The sequence below is a fragment of the Eleutherodactylus coqui genome, chromosome 1 (genome assembly GCF_035609145.1).
Source record: "Eleutherodactylus coqui strain aEleCoq1 chromosome 1, aEleCoq1.hap1, whole genome shotgun sequence".
Taxonomy (NCBI): Eukaryota; Metazoa; Chordata; class Amphibia; order Anura; family Eleutherodactylidae; genus Eleutherodactylus; species Eleutherodactylus coqui.
The window spans coordinates 346864940-346889003 of record NC_089837.1 but is presented as its reverse complement, the minus strand read 5'-3'; the positions used below and the strand labels follow the sequence as shown (position 1 = coordinate 346889003).

Below are 24064 nucleotides of genomic sequence, written 5' to 3'. Positions count from 1 at the left end.
CAAGGAAATAAACTTCAATTGTTAGGCCACTCTCTCACACACCGTCGGTAAAATGTAGCTGTTTTTTCAAAAGCATTGTACAGCATTCAACAGCTTTTAGTAATGCCCCCCGTCATTGTAATGATGCAATGCGTTAAAAAGCGCTTAAACATGCGAAAATAGAGCAGACAGCACTAGAAAATCACAGAGTTAGATACGCCATGTTTAAACGCTATCCTGCAAAGTCCTATTAAAATCAATGGAGGCGTTGTAAAAAACATTGTGTGTGAGTGGCCTACACCTGTAAACACAACTGTTAATAAGATTTTCTTAAATATTTTGCAGGTGCCACAGTAAATTCAATGCAAATAAAACTGACAATTGTTTATTGCGTCTATTACAAAATAATTACATTCAGTGTAATACTTCAGATAAAATCATATTTATCATAAATTTCTATTTCGACATTTATTTCAATCCTTTTGCTGTAATTCTTATTGGCTTTTATGTGTAACTAGATCATATGGTCAATGTGGGAATATGGCTTACAGCTCATCTAGTGTAATCTAGAGAATAAGCGATAAAATAACCAGCAGATTTTATAGTTACTAACAATCCATAATCCATAAACAGACAGCAATTGCTCTCAGGTAAAAACAAAGCTGAGGGAATATAGCAATGTACATGTTCATATAAAACTGTATACATATATTGATTGATTGTGTTACTTTTCCTTGTAGGTTCAATTTATTTTACGTGAGTTTTTTTTAATTAAATTTGGGGGTTTTTTGCAGCCTTGTCTAACATTTTCAGTACTGTAATGCAATTTATTTTCCAATCTATTTAAAGGAACACTAAACCTACAAATTAATGTTAAGGCCCATTTACATGTAACGATTATCGCTCAAAATTCGTTCAAATGACCGAAAATGAGCAATAATCGTTACGTGTAAATGCAGGTATTGTGCAGTTTTCGCTTGAACGATGATTTTATTCACTTGAACGCTAATATTGTAATCTGCCGGCAGCTGCGAAGAGAAGAATGCAGCTGTCTGCACAGCTGGCTGAGTGATTAATCCCACGCTGGGCTCTGCAAACAGAATCCTTGAGGCCCTTCTACATGCAAATAAAAATGATAAAGTGTTAATGGCCATTAACAGTTTATGCAAATAGACCGCAAAATTTTTCAATCTTTCAGTCATTTGAAAGATTATGTAAATGGCCTTAAGTTGCATGCCCCTGAATCAATTTTGCAGATATCTTCCACAGTTGTTTATTTCCTCCTGACCCCCTTCTTTTGGCTGAAAGGTGGCAGAGGTAGGGATTAGTGAAGGGGAGGGGGCTTCATATTCCTGCTGTCTTACAGCAGACAGAACAGTTGAGGGAAGTTTCTTCTCTGTTAAGATACATATAGAACGGGATAGAAAAGTAACAAAGAAAACAAAGAAATTGAAAAGAAATTTTTTGACATTTTCATGCTATTTTTACCATTAGTTTTCCTTTAACATCTACATCTATATTAATTTGCGGATTTTTGATGCCACCCATTACCTATTTAAATATAAGAACTCAATCAGTCAGTTGACAAATAAAGATAGAAAGCCTAAGAGAAAAATACATAAAACGTATAAGGATCACTACTAGATTGAACGGAGTGTTAAAGGGGTTGTCCAGTTGTAAACCAAATAAATCTGTATAAACTCATGACTACATAGACTCACTGTTGTAAAAGTCTATTCTTATTCCTACATCAATATGACTTGCCAATTCCTAACCTCCTATGGCTGCTCTCTGAACAAATGTTTATTACAGTTTGTACCTTGCCTAGTATCTACAAAATCACATACAATTAGTTGATTGTTATGATTACTCTTTGAGACAAAAAAATCTATATAGTCTACAATGCTTCTGCACACATAAGGTATGCAAATATACCTGCTATTAAATTGTGACTATATTCATGCTCTACAGAGAAGAAGGGAAAATCAAAATAGACTGAGTACCAAATGTAATGTCAGAATAGAAATCAGCAGTTACCAGCGGGTTCTGCCGTTGAACTTCTACATTCTGAGCACAGTTGTAACCACTCAGTATTTTTCTTTATGTTCTTCTAAAGAAAGCCAAAGCTTTGTTCATTCAAAGAAATAATTCTGATGTTTGCAGACTGAGAATAGCTAGTTACATTATAGAATTTGCCAGAAGCTTTATAACACTTAATCTGTATACTTGTTTCTCCAGTTATTTTGAACATAGCTTTATGTACGTATGCACATAAAATTCTTTATTATTTGCCTCTAAGATGACAGGTAAATTGACTTACAAAATGGATGTACTCAAAAAACATTATACAAATAATAAGGACCCTAAGTAATAAATGCTGAAAGAAAATCTTCAATTTAAACACTTATTTTTAAAGGCAAATTTAGACTTAGCAAATAGAAAATATCAACATCAATCTAAAATGTTGACCTCTCATTTTTAATTTTATGGGAAATCAGAAATGAAAAAGCATTCAAATAAAGTGCAATCCCCGCAATGGATGTTTTGACCAGGAAGCGCAGACAAATATTAGTATGGCTTTGACTATTCACAATTCATTAAAAGTGGTAACTGCAAGGACATTGTCATTTCATCTACTTATCTGCATTGAAGAGTTAAACATTTTTTGCAGGCCGATTAGTCAAAGCCTTAACATAGTATTGTCAGCCTCACATTCCAATAATATCTTGTGAATGGACTTCCCCATTGTGCCATTGTTGTTGTTATTGCTTCAGCCATTATAACAAGAGACAAAGACATTTTCAAAAGATCGAATAAGCCTGTTACTGTAATCAAATGATTTACACAAATTGACTTCCAAGCCCCAAATATGAAATCAACTTCCCTAATGATAAGATGTGAGCGTAATAAGGAAAATCAATAAAAATAAGCCATTTGTTTACCATGTTTCCTTGGTTGCCATTGGCTTAGTGCAAAATATAGATTGGTTCATTGCTGAAATTTCAGGTGTCGGTGACTAATAATGTTTACAAACCACTTACATTTTTACCTGTCAATGTTCATAGGCATCTGTGCACACAGATAGAACACTGTAAGGTTTCTACTTAACTTTGAAGTAATAATTCAGAACTCCTGTAGGTTTATTGCATTAGGAAACAAAACCATTAAAGCATTAAGACAGCCCTTTTTGTGTCCCTGCTGAGAAGGTTCAATTGTTCTGCACATCACTTCACGACTGCTGGCCTTGTATTGTTTGCAGAATGATTCTTCTCGCAGAAGTTTTAATTAAATATTCATTAAGAAAAATGTTCGTCTAGGCATGCGCATGCATGGTTATTCTTGTTCACAGTGCTATGGTGAAAGATCTACTCCATGCCACTCCGAAGAATCTGGTTGGCTGCAATTAGCATGACACTTATAATAAAGGCCATGGCAAATGCACATATAAGGCTCTTCCGTACACAGGTCTGCCTGTTCTGCTTCTGGGAATGTACTAGAGGGAAGACAAAAAGAAACATTAATAAACAACTATCACTGTCCATTCATTTTATTTATAGAGTGCTTTATAAAAAAAAATTGCATTTCAGGTATTTATGTTAAAGGAACAATAAACTTAGAAATAAAGTATTACAGGAAACACAAGATAATCTTGCCCTCACTGTTTTTCAGTCTTAACTCAATGGGAGCTGCAATTACCAACCCAATAAGCTGCAATGCAGATGGAGCTGTCAGTTGCTGGCTCCGCCTCCATCATCTAGCCTGATATCAGCTAGTCACAGACTTCCACCAATTAACTATTGATGACCTATGCTGAAGACAACAGTAAAATCCTGGAAAACCCCCGAAAATGTAACTGTACTTTTAAAAATATTTTGACATGGCATAAGTATTATGTCAAAAGTTTTGATCGATAGGAGCCCAGGTGCTGAGACTCCCCACTCCCACCCCCACCGATTGCTTTAACAAAGCAGCAGGAGTGCTCATCCAAGCACCATCTCTGCTTGCTAGCTGAAAATTGGCTTATAGACTTTCCATTGAACCCATCTTTGGATAGTGCACCTGGATGACTGCTTCTGCTGCTTCATTCTACTGAGTGGTGGGGGTGTCAATGACTGGACCCGTATCGATAACAACTTTTGACATGTCCCTACAACATATAAAAGGTTTTTTGAAAGTACAGCTACACTTTTTGCGTTGCTATCTTTCAGCATATCATTGCTAATTTGGAGGCAATAATAAGTCAATATTTTCTGGAAGGATATTTTGAAGTCATAATTTATTTTTTTTTTACTCTAGTCTTAAGATTTATATACTATCATATTTTTATTAAATTATTAGACTTAGAAAGTTCAAAATAAGTATATTTCTGCCTTGTTTTCGTTATAAATATTAGATTTTAGACCACTGCAAAACCATTTCACCAACAACAGTTGATATACAAGATAAAATAATTTATATCTTAATAGAAAGAGACTTTAAAGAGATGTTTGTACAACAATGCCTGATCTTTTTATAGAGTCTCAGGGCTCAGTCACACGGGCGCATCGGTGCCCGTGTTACTGCAGCCAGCAGACGGCCGTATCTGAAGACTGACGTCTCTCTGCAGCGCCGGGAGGAAGAACATGTGACCAGCTTCATTGCCGGTCATGTGTTCTTTCATCAGCGCTGGAGAGGGATGGCCGTCTTCAGGTACGCCCGTCTTCTAACTGTCAGTCACACGGGGGCGCATCGGCGCCACTGTACAGGTGCCGATGCGCCCGTTTGACTAAGCCCTAAAAGGGAATGTTTAATCAGAAAATTACCTATTATTTAAATCACATTTGTCTATTGAACATATTATTTTAAGCCTTTGGTGATTTTATATTCTCCATGCCACTGTCTATTTTAAAAAGGCCTGCATTTCTGCTGTTTTCTCTCTGCCAAATGAGCCTCATAATAGCCTGACTCTTCCTGTTGGGAGTCATCACATTATTATCACAGGCAGGATTACAATGGAAAACAATCCACCATTCACAATAAATGATAGTCACAGCCCACCTCCTCCCTGCACAATTAGCTCTGCAGTCACAAAACATGCCTTGAACACGTTCACATAGAAGACAATGAATCATCCTGAATGTACAGGTACTGATGGCTCATATGGCTGCTGCAAGGCATATCTCTGAACGCTGTTATTAGCAGCTCTAGTAAGATGTTTGCCCTATAATTATGCACAGAAAATGTTAAAAAAAATCTACAATCAGAAAATAAAAACCGAGTAGAGAAAAAAATTATGTCAGCATTTTTTTAATTGTTTACAAAATTTAAAGGTGATACATTACCTTTAATAGGACACCCACAAATGTGCATTAGTCCTTTACTCTGGTTTCCTTTTTCTCCAATTTTATCTAAGAAAATCTATTTTTATCACAAGGCTACATTCTTTCTGCATTATCATGATACTTCTGTTTCTACATGGTTTATCACATTCCCTGCTATAGATCGTTGAGTTTGTTGTAAAGCTAAGCTAATCCCACAGGATAAGACTGAGATAAAGAGAGATTAATTAAAAACAAGACAGATAACTAATGAAAACCAGAATCAGGCTGATAATACTGCTGACAGACCAAAAACAGGCAACCAATTTGAGTTTTTGTGTGTCAGAGCAAATCATAGAGCAAGGTATGTTATACAGCATCATAACAAATACTCCAGTTTCAGATGTTTCGGGCAAATTAAATAGTCTAGACATTTCCCAATAATATTACATATCTAACTTGTATATAATTCAAACAACTAGAAAAGCAAGTTAGAAGCAAGTGTAAGATCAATATAAGGTTAGGCAAAAAAGTTAATGTAAAGATGTGATATAAACCCCCCAAAAGTACTTACAAAACTTAGGTCTATAAGCAAAATGTCCTACATTCATGTATTTTTTTTTCCCAAAATTCTTTAGTTCGTTAGTAGAGATGTGCGAGCATACTCGCTAAGGACAATTACTCGATCGAGCATTGTCTTTAGCGAGTATCTCCCCGTCCGGAAGAAAAGGTTCGGCTGCTGATGCGGGTGACAGGTGAGTTGCGGCAGTGAGCAGAGGGGAGCGGGGGGGAGAGAGGGAGAGAGAGATCTCCCCTCCGTTTCTCCCCGCTCTCCCCAGCTGCTCCTCGCCCGCCGCCGGCAGCCGAATCTTTTCTTCCGAGCGGGCCGGTACTCGCTAAGGGCAATGCTCGATCGAGTAATTGCCCTTAGCGAGTATGCTCGCTCATCTCTGTTCGTTAGACATTGCCTTACAGGATACCCCCTATAGGTGGTGCAAGTGAGTTTTCTTCCTTATGAAGGTGAGTTATTTTGCATACTTTTTCCCAGGAAGCATTGCCCTAAAAATCCCCCACCGGCTGGATTTTCTCGAGAAAAAATTGGTACCTTCCAAGAACCAGTATACATGTCATCTCACACTGCCAACCAGATCCCTACCAACAAAACTCCAAATTTGTACTATTTACAGATCAATGTATTTGGTTTGAATGTTAACTCACTCTATTATTTCCCTAAATGAACAGTCCTTTCGGGGGTTTAATGACTAGGTAAATGAGAAGCCAAAACATATTGGGGCAGATTTATGAAACCGTCTAAAAAAGCTGCCTTTGTGGCCCACAATAACCAATCACAGCAGAGCTATTATTCTACAAAAGCACTATGAGATATGAAGGCTACTCTGTGATTGCCTGCTTTGGGCAACAATGACAGTTTTTCTTTTAGACAGCTTCACAATTCTTTCCCATTATTTTTTCATTGATGTGGCTGTATTTTGCTTATTTTGTATACTGGTGATGCTTGATGCTGAATAACTTGTGAAATTTGTTTTTTCTAGTTCCCAACCACTGACTATCAAGGGCTTCCTCAGTCTCTGATGGGGTCACCAGAAAACCCCCTTTGATGATGCCATGGACTATTGCAATCATGGGTTAAGTACCCAAAACCAGAGTTTTTTCTGACCCCTATCATAGAACAGGAAGCTATCCTAAGAACAGGATCTGATAAGTAATAGCTCATTCTTAGAACAGGAGAGTCAAGATAACTATTCTACTGCAGCAATGTCAAAATATATCAGTGCAGACTGAGGACCTGAATCACCTGCCAGGGCAGTCGTTAAGGGGTTAAGATCTTTTCTACCTCAGTTCATATTTTCTGTACCATCAGATAATACTAATACAAAGCAAACTAGTGAGCTACTTATTCTCTTTCTTCCATGATAGGATAAAATATGGCTTCAATGTCTTTATCAACTGAAAGGTGTAGCCTATGCTGTTGTAGGTTTATGGATCCATTCAAATTCTTATATAAAATTAGTCCATAGTAAGAGTGAACCATTGTGACATGTTATATTGTGGCGTATGTTAGAGCCGACTGCACAGCTAAGCTATAGGTCAACCTGCCTGATCTTTTATATGAGCATCCATAAATAGATTAACCTCTATGATTAGAAAGGCTTGTGAACTAAGATGAATGCATACAATATATGACAGTCTTATTCTTATTTGCAATGGAATAAGATGCACTTAATTTATTAAGAGGTGCACGTCTCTTAATAAATTAAATTAATCAATGGCCTCCATGTGCCAGACAATCAACATGCACTATACTACTTTGAAAATATTTGAAATACTAAAAACTTGGCTTTTTAAATAATTGATTCTATTTTATCAACTTAACATTTACCTATGTGAAATTTATGATCTATAATATGATATTCACTTATGATTACGAAGCCCCATTTTAGCATTGCTTCCTTAGCTCATCCTTGTAAAAAATGCTAATTGGTTCTTAGAAAAACCTGTATAATTGTTTTAGCACAGCCCAAAAATTTATTATGCTCATTAAAGCAAGTTATATTGTACATTGGCATTTCTAAAGTTCAATTCCAAAGTTAAAGTTCAAAAATGGCCAAAACTTAATAGTTTAAATGAATGCTATGCCAGACATCACTTTGCCAAGAAGTTAGAAATTTCTGTCCTGCAAGAATAACTGGATCTGGCCAGAATAAAAAGAGCATGATGGCACACATGCTAGTTGTGCAAGAAGGAAAGTAAAGAGCCTGCAGTTTCAAAAATGGGCACTTTACAAGTTCTTGGTAGCTTTCTTAATATCAATAATTATTTTTATTTATAAAGTGACAACATATTCCATGATTTCAGAAGATACATGGATAAAAAATAATCAAATATTACAAAGTGACAAACAACAATTCAAACAAAGCAGTGAGGGCCGTGCTCACAAATAAATTCAAGCTATAAAAAAATAGGGTGGTAGAAGGCTAAAAATGCTTTTTTCGTCCAATGGTCCAGTCATCTTTTACAAAACAAGGTAGAAGGTGGCTGAGTCAGTCACCCAGTCAGTGTCTGTGTATGTACAGATATGAAGTGCAAAAGGGTGCATGATGTGTCGGGATTACTGTTTGATGAAGAGATCATGGTTTGAGGAATAATGTAAAATAAGGGTATACATAGAAGAGAGATAGTCAAGAAAGTCATAGCCTACCTAAAAGATGTGGTTTTAGGGCATGCTTAAAACTGTGGATATTGGGAATTAGTCTGATTATCTGGGGTAGCACATTTTAGAGAAGTTGTGTAGCTCAAGAAAAGTCGTGGAGATTGGAATATGAGGTTTACAGTATGGAAGATGTTAATCTTAGATGATTGACTGAATTGAGAGAATAGGTAGGGTGATAGACAGATACAGTATGAGAAAGCAGCTATAGGGCTGTTCAGCACTGTGGAGAGTTATATGGATGTCAAGACAACAGATGTGGACCCAATGTGCCACAAATGATTTGGCTTATGGCTAATCCTGGGGCAGCACCTGGGTTTCCCTAGCAGTCACCCTTTAACCCCATCAATTGGGATCTGGTCTTTCCTACTGGAAACCCCAGACCATTACTTTAGGAGTAGTCTAGATTTTGTGGCAGTTGTTGCAGAATGATCAGGGAAATCATAATGAGATGGAGTAGGCAGACATGGTCAAAGAATACAACATAGATCAGGGCAGGCAAAATGTTTACAAAAGGATAAATCAGGCAAAGTTCAGGGCAGGTAATAAAAGAGAAAGTCTGTGGTCAAATAACAAGCCGAGGTCAGGAGTGCAGAAGACGGGAAAGTTGAGTAGAATAGGCAAGGCTCAAACCAGGAAATAGTGAGGATAGTGGAATACTTTTGCATATCAGACAGACCAATTACTTAAGCACCCTGTAGAGAGATATGTAGCCTTAAATAGACAAAAATTTGGCCAGATTGACCAATGATGGAAAAGGTGGGTGCATGCACTAGCCTTTTACGAGGCAAGTTGTATATGCATGCACCCTATGGGTGACAAAGACAGGAGTACTAGGTAGCAGAAAGAGGATGGGGCTGCAAATGCTGGAAGGAAATATGCAGGAGATGCAATCGGTTGTGGTCACTGAGAATAACAATGGACAATGAATAAGAGCAATATGTTTAAATTGTATTTTATAGTTAATAGGCAATAGGTGACGCGACTAGCACAAGGTAGAGGCCTTGGTGTAGAGGTTGGAAAGAAAAATGAGCCTGACGGCTACAGCCAGGATTGATATGATATGTAAGAATTCAGTGAAGTGAAAATAAATAAATCTGTTGTTACAGTAGTCACAGTGAAAATTTAACAGTGCAACAATAAGAGTTTGGGATGTTTACAAAAATCATACTCTGGAGAGGTTTTTGAGGTGCAGGTGGCATGAGTGCAAGTGATTGGATATAGAGAAGTAAAGGAAATGTTCTGAGTAAAACATAAACCCAAAACAGCGCACATGGTACCTAGGAGTTATAGTAGTACCACAGGCGAAAATGAGATATTAAGTTTAGGTAGGTTAGTAAGTGGTGGAAACTAAAGAATTCCAGTTTTTGATAGATTCCTTTCAGATAAAGTGGGGGCATGATTTTAGAGACAGCGGACAGGCAATCACTAGTGCTTTGTAGTAATGCAGAGGTGATGTCACTGGAAGAGCAGTAATAATTGGATAGAGATGGTACTGAAAGCCAAATCTACTGATAGTCTGGCTAGTGGGGGCTTTGTAGAGAGAACAGAGGAAAGGATTCAGAACTAAATCCTGAGGAACCCCAGCAACAAGAGGAAGCGGTTTTCTTAAACAATAAATGTCAACTACCAGTATTATCTGCAATTGTCAAATTACTATTTTGAAATTCTTATTGGCAGAGTTTCAAAGAAAAAAGCTACATTTCAAACTATAAAACTGAAAGAAAAGGTTGAATGAGCAAAAGAATACAGACATTGAATGGTGGATGACTGGAAAAAAGTATAATGGATGAAAAAGGCTTTTAGGGTAAGGTGTGTGGATGAAAGAGGAGAGTAAGCTCTCCTCTAGCCTGCTCCTCACACAATCGTCTCCAAGATTTTTCCCATACATCTCCTGTACTTGAACTCACTACTCCAACACATTCGAGTCTGTACAACTTTGGAAAGCTTCAAAAGAACCTTAAAACCTACCTCTTCAGAAAAGCCTATTTCCTACAGTAGCCCTGCTGTCACTATATGAGCAGCTTCTACCCTCACCCTCCTTTCCTTGTAGATTGTAAGCCAAAATGGGCAGAATCCTCTCTTTCTGTATCAGTTTGTAACTAATTTAATTTCATTTATGTTTATTGTTCCTGTTTTTATATGTAATATCTATAATTTAAACCTTTCAAGTTATAATCTGCACAGAGCCCTGGAATTAATAGCACTTTAAAATAAATAGTAATCTTTATTTACACTTATTGTAAAAAAAAAAGTAAGCACCTAGAAGGAGCTGTCAGAATCAAATGAAATGTTATATGTGTGAAGGTAACGTTGCTATAAGTAAGTGGTTATAATAATAGAGCAAAAAGGATAATTTGCTGCAGAAAACCAAACACTTGAAAGGAGGCTCTAGTACCTTGTTGGGCCACCTCTAGCTTCGATGCAAGATGTGATATGGGCAAGCAAGAAGGCATACAGGTATTCTGTGGCACATTGCTCTACATTTGCTATAACTGAGCCTCTAGATTGTACTAACTCATAGGCTGTCAAAGTTGGCATCCCATATGGTCCCATACATATTCTATTGGTGATTAATTTGGTAACCAGGCAGGCCACGGATGTGTGACAATGTTGTGTAGGCATTTCTGTGACACCCTTGCTGTGTGCGGATGGGCATTATTTAGCTGGAAAATGCCTTTTGGAAGCCGCCATGAGAGGAACACATGTGGCTGCAGGATGTATTGAACATATTGCTGAGCTGTCATTATTCATCATACCACCACTAGGGGTGTCGACATTGACAATGCTACTGCAAATGGGGACAACAGTGGGTAGGTTTCAAAGACAGTACAAGTAATGGCTGCCATGATACCCAATGTCCTTCAGCCAAGTGCCTGGAAATTATTCGGACAGACACATGGGCATGTAATGACAACCCCATAAGTTCTGCCTGCAAGCATGGCGATTGTCCCAATAGGCATGGCCCCATGCTGGAACCAAGGGGCTTGTCTGGTGCCCTAGATGGAAAACAATCTAAGCAAAACAGGACACAGTTCACACCAACACACAAGGGAATGCATACCGCACGGAACAAGACTGTTCAAATCAGATGTCTGGCCACCTGCATAGACACACAGAACACATTCCTGTTCACTACAATACACACTGAACAGGACTGTTCACCACATGTCCAGCCACCTGCACAAACACACAGAATATGTCCCTGTTCACACCTACAGAACAACATGCATGAATACAAACACAAGTGTACTGAAAGGGCAATGAGGAAACCAGTATCATCAAGCCAGAGTGGCTTGTATTTATGTGCAGCAGACCGGTGGTGGTTGGCTGACTGAAGAACTCCACACACAGCAGCTCAAACATCCCACACCTGTGAAAGTGTGTTCCTGGAAACCCATAGAGCTACAGGTCCAAGGAGCACAACCTAACAGCCCCCTTCATTGTTTTTCCCCTGCAGAGTAGCAAGCTTTGTACAAGAAACTGTATTATGGCTTTGTTCAAGTGAATGGGGTCTGCTGCAAGACCCTACACAGCCAGGTGCATGGGAATGCTAGTGTATAGTGGGGAAGGGGATGGGTATGAGGTGATTAAGTATGCACTGTGGCCCTTAATTCTCAGGATTTGTGGGACATATACCTACATATTATATAATCAAAGGACATATACCCACATATCATGTTATATGATGGGAATGTATCTCCATAAGTACCATAGAAGCAACAAATGTACCAGCTATGGGGTCCTTAGAGAGAGGGGGCCAGACCTTGTTGGTTTCATCCCCTTAACTATTGGGTGGTGTTAGCAAACAAGGAAAGAACTGCCAGAGGTTAAAAAAGAACAGTTCAATGTCTTTCTTACAAGGGAGGTATGGATTGCCGAGTGGCTTTGTTCTTTAAATAAATTCAGCAGTTATTTTAAAACTATGATATGTATTTACCCAGATTCCATTTACCTAATATTTAATTTAATTCAAACATAAAAATATAAATTCAGTGTTACAAATATGCAATGATATGGGACATCTAGACGAGGCAAATACATTTTCATTAGATTCATTTCTGCTAGCTTTGTGTAAAGGTAAGGTAGATCATCTAGAATATTCCCCTTGCTGTCACATAAATATTTTTTCAACAAATTATCTACTATCACTGCCACTTGAAGTTGCAGGATGTGTTCCATCCATCCAAATAAAAATTGTGTTGCTCTACTTACAGTGAGTACTCCATCACTACAATATCTGACATGTTATTTAAAGCTTTTATTACATCTTTAAAAAGGAAATTTAAAATCATTTTAACCCCAGACCTTCGCAACAAAGAAATAATCCATCAAGTCAGCAGAATCCTTGGTGGAATAAACACTCTCTTAAAAATGAACATGCAAAGAATGTAGATAGGATTTTATATTGTTCACGAGTTTTATAATAAAAAGAATACATTTTATTGCTTGCATTCTAAAGTGTAGCACATATCAATGAAGTCATTACTAATAGGGAAATCTATTACTTTTTCTAAAGTCTAAAATGATTTTTTTAGTTTTCTATTTTAAATACATTTACAAGGGAAAAAAAAACATAAATGCAGCCAAGTACACAACTGAACTCAGGAGGCTAAAAAAAATTATCAGCAGTACAATTACTTTCCCATATACTCCAAAAATCTTACATATATTGTTAGGCTAGATTCATTAATCAAGAAACACAAATGTGTAGCCATTCGTTAAGTCACTTTAGATCTATATAGGCCATCTTCAAAACTTAAAAGGGTATTTCCAGTTAAGTTTTGTATACAGATTAGAGATGAGCGAGTATGCTCGCTAAGTCACATTACTCGAGCGAGTAGTGCCTTAGCCGAGTATCTCCCCGCTCGTCTCTAAAGATTCGGGGGGTGGCGGGGGAGAACAGCGAGGAACAGAGGGGAGATCTCTCTCTCCCTCTCTTCCCCCTGCTCCCCACCGCAACTCACCTGTCACCGACGCCGGCACCCGAATCTTTAGAGACGAGCGGGGAGATACTCGGCTAAGGCACTACTCGCTCGAGTAATGTGCCTTAGCGAGTATACTCGCTCATCTCTAATACAGATCATATTAGCTGGGCCAACAAAGTGAACAGACAAAAAAAAATCAGCTCACCGCTAGCAGGTAATATAGACCAGCAGGAGCAACTGCAGTAGCATGGAAGCCGGTCCTTAGGTAATGGAGGCCAAACATAGTTCCAGCACCAATGATAAGTAAGCTCTAAAAGTTTATGCCTTATTCATTATAGAGTAAAAATTATGGAGTATGATTGAGCCTGGAGGTCTGAAATGCATCAATATGGGTGTTTATTAAAGGGGTTGTCCCGAGGCAGCAAGTGGGTCTATACACTTCTGTATGGCCATAATAATGCACTTTGTAATATACATTGTGCATTAATTATGAGCCATACAGAAGTTATAAAAAGTTTTTTACTTACCTGCTCCGTTGCTAGCGTCCTCGTCTCCATGGTGCCGACTAATTTTTGGCCTCCGATGGCCAAATTAGCCGCGCTTGCGCAGTCCGGGTCTTCAGCAGTCTTCTATGGAGCCGCTCGTGCCAGAGAGCGGCTCCGTGTAGCTCCGCCCCGTCACGTGCCGATTCCAGCCAATCAGGAGGCTGGAATCGGCAGTGGACCGCACAGAAGAGCTGCGGTCCACGAAGACAGAGGATCCCGGCGGCCATCTTCAGCGGTAAGTATTGAAGTCACCGGAGCGCGGGGATTAAGGTAAGCGCTCCGGTAAACTTTCTTTACTTCCCTGCATCGGGGTTGTCTCGCGCCGAACGGGGGGGGGGGGTTGAAAAAAAAAAAAACCCGTTTCGGCGCGGGACAACCCCTTTAACTTTGAATGTATACGCCATAAGTTTTAATCTTTGTTAAATAAAGCATGGACTTTTAAAGCTTACTTTGTATTAGAACTAGAGATGAGCGAGCACCAAAATGCTCGGGTGCTCGTTACTCGGGACGAAATTATCGCGATGCTCGAGGGTTCGTTTCGAGTAACGAACCCCATTGAAGTCAATGGGCGACCCGAGCATTTTTGTATATCGCCGATGCTCGCTAAGGTTTTCATTTGTGAAAATCTGGGCAATTCAAGAAAGTGATGGGAACGACACAGCAACGGATAGGGCAGGCGAGGGGCTACATGTTGGGCTGCATCTCAAGTTCCCAGGTCCCACTATTAAGCCACAATAGCGGCAAGAGTGGGCCCCCCCCTCCCAACAACGTTTACTTCTGAAAAGCCCTCATTAGCAATGCATACCTTAGCTAAGCACCACACTACCTCCAACAAAGCACAATCACTGCCTGCATGACACTCCGCTGCCACTTCTCCTGGGTTACATGCTGCCCAACCCCCCCGCACGACCCAGTGTCCACAGCGCACACCAAAGTGTCCCTGCACAGCCTTCAGCTGCACTCATGCCACACCACCCTCATGTCTATTTATAAGTGCGTCTGCCATGAGGAGGAACCGCAGGCACACACTGCAGAGGGTTGGCATGGCTTGGCAGTGACCCTCTTTAAAAGGGGCGGAGCGATAGCCCACAATGCTGTACAGAAGCAATGAGAAATATAATCCTGTGCCACCGCCATCAGGAGCTGCACACATGGGCATAGCAATGGGGAACCTATGTGCCACACACTATTCATTCTGTCAAGGTGTCTGCATGCCCCAGTCAGACCGCGTTTTTTTTATAAATAGTCACAGGCAGGTACAACTCCGCAATGGGAATTCCGTGTGCACCCACAGCATGGGTGGCTCCCTGGAACCCACCGGCTGTACATAAATGTATCCCATTGCAGTGCCCATCACAGCTGAGGTAACGTCCGATTAAATGCAGGTGGGCTTCGGCCCACACTGCATGCCCCAGTCAGACTGGGGTTCTTTAGAAGTGGACACATGCAGTTACAACTCCCTGTGGACCCACAGCATGGGTGGGTGCCAGGAAGCCACCGGCGGTACATAAATATATCCCATTGCATTGCCCATCACAGCTGAGGTAATGTCATGTTTAATGCAGGTGGGCTTCGGCCCACACTGCATGCCCCAGTCAGACTGGGGTTCTTTAGAAGTAGACACATGCAGTTACAACTCCCTGTGGACCCACAGCATGGGTGGCTCCCTCGAACCCACCGGCGGTACATAAATATATTCCATTGCAGTGCCCATCACAGCTGATGTAACGTCAGCTTTAATGCAGGTGGGCAAAAAATTAATTGGATTACACTGTAGGCGAGGGCCCCAAAAAATTGGTGTACCAACAGTACTAATGTACGTCAGAAAAATTGCCCATGCCCAACCAAGAGGGCAGGTGAAACCCATTAATCGCTTTGGTTAATGTGGCTTAATTTGTAACTAGGCCTGGAGGCAGCCCAGTTAAAATAAAAATTGGTTCAGGTGAAAGTTTCAACGCTTTAATGAGCATTGAAACGTATAAAAATTGTTTACAAAAATTATATGACTGAGCCTTGTGGGCCTAAGAAAAATTGCCAGTTCGGCATGATTATGTCAGGTTTCAGGAGGAGGAGCAGGAGGAGGAGGATGAATATTATACACAGATTGATGAAGCTAAAAGGTCCACGTTTTTGATGGTGATAGAGAACAATGCTTCCATCCTCGGGTGCAGCCTACGTATTGTTTAGGTATCGCTGCTGTCCGCTGGTGGAGAAGAGAAGTCTGGGGAAATCCAGGCTTTGTTCATCTTGATGAGTGTAAGCCTGTCGGCACTGTCGGTTGACAGGCGGGTACGCTTATCCGTGATGATTCCCCCAGCCGCACTAAACACCCTCTCTGACAAGACGCTAGCCGCAGGACAAGCAAGCACCTCCAGGGCATAGAGCGCGAGTTCAGGCCACGTGTCCAGCTTCGACACCCAGTAGTTGTAGGGGGCAGAGGCGTCACGGAGGACGGTCGTGCGCTCGGCTACGTACTCCCTCACCATCCTTTTACAGTGCTCCCGCCGACTCAGCCTTGACTGGGGAGCGGTGACACAGTCTTACTGGGGAGCCAGAAAGCTGTTAAAGGCCTTAGAGAGTGTTGCCCTGCCTGTGCTGTACATGCTGCCTGATCTCTGCGCCTCCCCTGCTACCTGGCCCTCGGAACTGCGCCTTCGGCCACTAGCGCTGTCGGATGGGAATTTTACCATCAGCTTGTCCGCCAGGGTCCTGTGGTATAGCATCACTCTCAAACCCCTTTCCTCTTCGGGTATGAGAGTGGAAAGGTTCTCCTTATACTGTGGGTCGAGCAGTGTGTACACCCAGTAATCCGTAGTGGCCAGAATGCGGGTAACGCGAGGGTCACGAGAAAGGCATCCTAACATGAAGTCAGCCATGTGTGCCAGGGTACCTGTACACAACACATGGCTGTCCGCACTAGGAAGATCACTTTCAGGATCCTCCTCCTCCTCCTCCTCCTCCTCCTCCTCCTCCGGCCATAGACGCTGAAAGGATGACAGGCAAGCACCATGGGCACCCTCAGCAGTGGGCCAAGCTGTCTCTTCCCCCTCCTCCTCATGCTCCTCCTCCCCCTCCTCCTCCTCCTCCTCAATGCACTGAGATATAGACATGAGGGTGCTCTGACTATCCAGCGACATACTGTCTTCCCCCCGCCTCCGTTTCCAAGCACAAAGCGTCTGCCTTTATGCTTTGCAGGGAACTTCTCAAGAGGCATAGCAGAGGAATGGTGACGCTAATGATTGCAGCATCCCCGCTCACCATCTGGGTAGACTCCTCAAAGATTCCAAGGACCTGGCAGATGGCTGCCAACCAGGCCCACTCTTCTGTAAAGAATTGAGGAGGCTGACTCCCACTACGCCGCCCATGTTGGAGTTGGTATTCCACTATAGCTCTACGCTGCTCATAGAGTCTGGCCAACATGTGGAGCGTAGAGTTCCACCGTGTGGGCACGTCGCACAGCAGTCGGTGCACTGGCAGATTAAACCGATATTGCAGGGTCCGCAGGGTGGCAGCGTCCGTCTTGGACTTGTGGAAATGTGCGCTGACCCGGAGCACCTTTCCGAGCAGGTATGACAAGTGTGGGTAGCTTTTCAGAAAGCGCTGAACCACCAAATTAAAGACATGGGCCAGGCATGGCACGTGCGTGAGGCTGCCGAGCTGCAGAGCCGCCACCAGGTTACGGCCGTTGTCACACACGACCATGCCCAGTTGGAGGCTCAGTGGCGCAAGCCAGTGGTCGGTCTGCTCTGTCAGACCCTGCAGCAGTTCGTGGGCCGTGTGCCTCTTCTCTCCTAAGCTGAGTAGTTTCAGCACGGCTTGCTGACGCTTGCCCACCGCTGTGCTGCCACGCCGCGCGACACCGACTGCTGGCGACGTGCTGCTGCTGCTGACACATCTTGATTGCGAGACAGAGGTTGTGTTGGAGTAGCAGGGTAGTTTAGTGGAGGAAGCATACACCGCCGCAGATACCAGCACCGAGCTGGGGCCCGCAATTCTGGGGGTGGGTAGGACGTGAGCGGTCCCAGGCTCTGACTCTGTCCCAGCCTCCACTAAATTCACCCAATGTGCCGTCAGGGAGATATAGTGGCCCTGCCCGCCTGTGCTTGTCCACGTGTCCGTTGTTAAGTGGACCTTGGCAGTAACCGCGTTGGTGAGGGCGCGTACAATGTTGCGGGAGACGTGGTCGTGCAGGGCTGGGACGGCACATCGGGAAAAGTAGTGGCGACTGGGAACCGAGTAGCGCGGGGCCGCCGCCGCCATCATGCTTTTGAAAGCCTCCGTTTCCACAAGCCTATACGGCAGCATCTCCAGGCTAATCAATTTGGCTATGTGCACGCTTAACGCTTGAGCGTGCGGGTGCGTGGCGGCGTACTTGCGCTTGCGCTCAAACAGTTGCGCTAGCGACGTCTGGACGCTGCGCTGAGAGACATTGCTGGATGGGGCCGAGGACAGCGGAGGTGAGGGTGTGGGTGCAGGCCGGTAGGCACTCGTGCCTGTGTCCTCAGAGGGGGGTTGGATCTCAGTGGCAGGTTGGGGCACAGGGGGAGAGGCAGTGGTGCAAACCGGAAGCGGTGAACGGGCATCGTCCCACCTTGTGGGGTGCTTGGCCATCATACGCCTGCGCATGCTGGTGGTGGTGGCTCCCCAGCTGATCTTGGCGCGACAAAGGTTGCACACCACTGTTCGTCGGTTGTCAGGCGTCTCTGTGAAAAACTGCCACACCTTAGAGCACCTTGGCCTCTGCAGGGTGGCATGGCGCGAGGGGGCGCTTTGGGAAACAGTTAGTGGATTATTCAGTCTGGCCCTGCCTCTACCCCTGGCCACCGCACTGGCTCGGCCTGTGCCCACACCCTGACTTGGGCCTCCGCGTCCTCGCCCGTGTCCATGTCCTCTAGGCCTACCCCTACCCCTCAGCATGCTGTATTACCAGTAGTGCAGAAACAGAACGCTGTAATTAAATGTGCCGCTTATTGGCCTGTGGTTGGAGGCTGACTTTGCTTACGGAATGCACAGCAGAGGCAGGAAAGAATTTTGCGCAAGCCTGCTGTAACACTTAGCTGGCTGCATATGAATTAGGACAACTACCCCCAGCAGAGACCCAGTACACTTGTGGACAGGAATACAGCGGTGATGTAAGAGGCAACACAGAGGCAGAAAAGAATTTTGCGCAAGCCTGCTGTAACACTTAGCTGGCTGCGTATGAATTAGGACATCTACCCCCAGCAGAGACCCAGTACACTTGTGGACAGGAATACAGCGGTGATGTAAGAGGCAACACAGAGGCAGGAAAGAATTTTGCGCAAGCCTGCTGTAACACTTAGCTGGCTGCGTATGAATTAGGACAACTACCCCCAGCAGAGACCCAGTACACTGAGGACGGTCACAGGCAGCCCAAATAGATTTTTTTCCCAAATGTTTTTGGAAAGGCCCACTGCCTATATACACTAAATATGTCTTCTGTCCCTGCCTCACCACTACTGGCCCTGGACAATGTAAAATTACTGCAGGACGCAATGCTCTGCACGGCCGATATATAAAAAAAAAAAAATGTGCAACACTGCAAAAAGCAGCCTCCACACTACTGCACATGGTTAGATGTGGCCCTAAGAAGGACCGTTGGGGTTCTTGAAGCCTAAAATAACTCCTAACGCTCTCCCTATAGCAGCTCCGGCACCAGCAGCACTTTCCCTGAACTATGTCAGAATGCATCTGTGGCGAGCCGCGGGAGGGGCTGATTTATATACTCGGGTGACACCTGATCTTACCAGCCACTCACTGCAGGGGGTGGTATAGGGCTTGAACGTCGCAGGGGGAAGTTGTAATGCCTTCCCTGTCTTTCTATTGGCCAGAAAAGCGCGCTAACGTCTCAGAGATGAAAGTGAAAGTAACTCGAACATCGCGTTGTACTCGTCTCGAGTAACGAGCATCTAGAACACGCTAATACTCGAACGAGTATCAAGCTCGGACGAGTACGTTCGCTCATCTCTAATTGTAACGTTAGATCTTCTACTTCTTAATGCTAGAGGTGTTTTACTTCTCATGCTGATTTTATTCACTTAATGTTGAACTGTAATGCAATTCAGAATTTTTGGTCTGAAGTAATAGACTTAGTCAAACTCCTAGTCTTTCTTTTAGTTTTTTTAGATGTTGAACAATAGCAACATCATATTCAAATCTTACTGTATGAAACACTTTTTTTAGCCTGGAGAACAATAGCGATGAAATGGATGGATAGGCAACCCCCAACTATAAATCAATGGCATAACATGGTTAATATGAACATTTCTTATAAAAAGACTTCTTATAAAAAATCAAGAAATATCATGAAAAATGTAATAAGATACAGAATATATAGTATTATTCCTCAAATATTGTATTCACACAAAATGCCCCTTATTACTTACAAGTTCAATTAGTAACTTTGTAATATTGTCGGATAATACAACAGGGCATAAACAGAAACTTTATTTATTTTTCTGACAAACCAATATTTTAATGTGCTTATTATCCCTCTATTAGTCCTCAGTTAGACGAGCGATTTTTAGCACCTGAATAGTCTTGCTAAAAAAAAAATCACATGCGTGTAGAAAAATCGTGTGAACAGGTGATTTTGCCACCGGCATGTCCTATGTTGTGCAGATGCGATTATTTAGCGCTTCTAAAAAACAAACATGTGAATGCTTTAATTGGTTTTAATAGAGACTCTTTTTAAGCGCGGCTATTCATGCGCTAAAGAAATAGCTCATCCGACCAAGCCCTTAAAGGGGTTGTCCCGCGCCGAAACGGGTTTTTTTTTTTCCAATAGCCCCCCCGTTCGGCGCGAGACAAACCCGATGCAGGGGTTAAAAAAGAAAACCGCACAGTGCTTACCTGAATCCCTGCGCTCCGGTGACTTCTTACTTACCTGGTGAAGATGGCCGCCGGGATCTTCTCCCTCGGTGGACCGCAGGTCTTCTGTGCGGTCCATTGCCGATTCCAGCATCCTGATTGGCTGGAATCGGCACGTGACGGGGCGGAGCTACAAGGAGCTGCTCTCCGGCACGAGCGGCCCCATTCAGAAAAGAAGAAGACCGGACTGCGCAAGCGCGTCTAATCCGGCGATTAGACGCTGAAAATTAGACGGCACCATGGAGACGAGGACGCTAGCAACGGAACAGGTAAGTGAATAACTTCTGTTTGGCTCATAATTAATGCACAATGTACATTACAAAGTGCATTAATATGGCCATACAGAAGTGCTTACCCCAACTTTGTTTCGCGGGACAACCCCTTTAAGTGCATTCTATTTACCTCTGATTTTCGCCTTTACCTCTTTGCTTCTTTCTAAGAATATGGTGATAATCACAATAAATTGTCTACAATTAAATAATATAATATCTGAAATATTGTAATCCACACTTTTGTTACAGTCGAGCCTGTTAAACTTATTGGAAATTTACAACAATGTGCTACATTTTTGTATTAATGGAAAGTCTTATTCTTCAAAAAAACTAGTTTTTTAAAAAAAAAAGTTAATGCTACACTAATTATATTATCCCCTTAAGGACATGACCTATTTTAGACATAAGGACGCAATGATTTTTTAAATTCTGCCATTGTTTTTTTTACAGCGTCAATCATACAGCATAAATGAACAATAAGTTTTTTTCTGTGGGTCAGTACGATTACAATAATACCAAAAATATTATTTTTTTTAGGTTTTTACACTTTTGCACAATAAGGCCTCGGTCAGACGACCATTTTTTTTTTTGCACACCTATTGCGCAAAAAAACGTGCTCCACGGATGTGCAAAATGTGCACGACCGAAGCTCCATGCTATTGGAGCAGCTGTGTTTGTAGAAGCGCAGCTGCTCCACGAAGGTCTCCTCATCACTAAACGCTGTGACAGCACTGTCACAGTGTTCAGTGATGATGGGACTCCCCGTGGGGATGAAAGAATAACCTGCCACAGCTATCACAGCTGTGACAGCTGTGGCAGAGGACCATGATGCTATCCCGATGCTTTCAATAGGACCGGCTCTGCTGCCGCCCCATTGAAAGCAATAGGATGAAGGCAGCCCCTGCAACAATGATTTTCAGGTTTGGGCTTGAAATATAAGCCCTACCCCGAAAATCATGCCTAGCTGTTAAAAAAAAAAAATGTAACTCACCTAAAAGTGCTACCCGTCCCCGTCAGTCTTCATCTGTATTCTGGTGGCTGGGGCTTGATAAAGCAATGGGATGAAGGTGAACCCTGCAACGATGATTTTCTGGGGGACGGGGCTTAAAATACAACCCCTACCCCAAAAATCATCTCTAGCTGTTAAAAAAAATAAAAATTTAAATCACCTAGAAGCACTGTCTGGCTCTTCTACCCATCCCTGTCAGTCTTCATCTGTATTCTGGTGGCTGGGGCTTGAAAAATCCCCGCCTTCAGAAATTGCTGCCTCTGATTGGCTTAGCCATTCATTGAAAGCATCGGGATAGCATCATGGTCCTCTGCCACAGCTGTCACAGCTGTGTCAGGGGATTCTTTCATTCCCGCGGGTAGTCCCATAATCACTGAACACTGTGACAGCGCTGTCACAGTGTTCAGTGATGAGGAGACTCCCCTCGGGGGTTAACGGAAAAGCACACGATGTCTTTACGCGCAGCGCAGACCTTACTAGCACGCATTATAGGCACACATGTCCTATCTTTTGCAGTATTTTATGCCTCTAAAAAATGGACATGTGAACACTGCATGAGAATCCAATGGTTCAACTAGATGTGATTTTTTTGCGCACATAGGCACACACAAAAAAAAAAATGTTTGTCTGAGCGCAGCCTAAAAATCCTTTTTTTTGGAAATTAATATTTTACATGGCTGCTTTCAAAGTCCCAAACCTTTTTTTATTTTTCTCTGGACCGAGCTCTGTGAGGGCTTGTTTTTGCAGCACGAGCTGTAGTTTTTATTTGTACTATTTTGGGGTGCATATGGCTTTCTTGATTGCTTTTGCTGCACTTTTTGGGAGATGAAATTAACAAAATAAGCATCTTGCTTCCGTTTTTTGCTGTGCAGGATAAATAGTGTATTCAAATTATAATACAGGTCATTACGGACACGATGATACCAAATATGTGGGGTTTTTCCGAAATATTTAAAAATTTTATACAAATAGGGGAAAATGAGCAAAAAGGTTTTTTTTGGTGTTTTTTATGTTTTTTTAACACAATTTTTTTGTTTGCTTACACTCTTCATATCATGAACCATATCAGCTATATTGGCTATGATAAGGCTTTGCAGGACTTCTGTACTGCAATGCCTTTTTGCTTATAATAGCAGTCATAGGCAATGGCAAGTCGGGACACCAGTATCTGGTGTCCTGTTACCATGGCAACCCTCTATGATTACATTGCAGGAAGACCGATGACATCACACAGGGAGCGTGCTCTCTCTGTGAACCCTTTACATGCCACGATCTACATAGATTGTAGCATGTAGGGGGTCAACAGCGGAGGTCGCTGTCCTTATGTACCCCTGCTGTTAACACCCCTATCAGTAACAGCCAGCTCCCACTGCGCAATGGTGCGGGCTCACTTTTAAGCCCGCGCCATCTACAGGATGTAAGTTGCAGCAATGAAAAAAGACTTCGGCAGCATCCAGGGTGCAAATTTATATCCAAAGTTATATTCCCCCATCACAGGAAACGTTGCCTGGTTTTCTGTGATGGGGGAATAAAACTTTGGATATCAATTTGCACCCTGGATGCTGCCGAAGTCTTTTTTCATTGCTGCATGTAATTTTGGTGATAAGGATCCATTCACCTGTTTCTTTGGCTACTGCATAATCTGTGCCCAGCCCTTGGAGGGATATACAATTTGTGCTGCTGGCGACCTGCTTTCTCTACAGGATGTAAGTTTATGTTCTATCTTGTTAAGTACCCTGCTGTCTGGACGTAATCTTATGCCCTGTGGTGTTAAGGGGTTAAATGTGATCGTGTTATCAGCATTTTATCTGTCACTTTCTGCCTTAAGATCTGTGAGCCCCGATAGAATCATTTTAGATTTGATCAATTGCTTAGTAGATGTTGCTTAAATAAAAAAGATATCCTTGCCAAACATAT

General features: G+C 42.4%; 1 protein-coding gene across 1 annotated transcript in view; it reads right to left on the bottom strand.

Annotated features, from left to right (window-relative positions):
* Nucleotides 1-2456: 2456 nt before the first annotated feature.
* Nucleotides 2457-24064, bottom strand: part of CALN1 (calneuron 1) — a 404054-nt gene continuing 382446 nt past the window's right edge. The window contains exon 6 of the mRNA XM_066592552.1: nt 2457-3472. Coding sequence (XP_066448649.1) covers nt 3345-3472 — 128 coding nt within the window. The 3' untranslated portion in view covers nt 2457-3344. The remainder of the gene's footprint in view (nt 3473-24064) is intronic.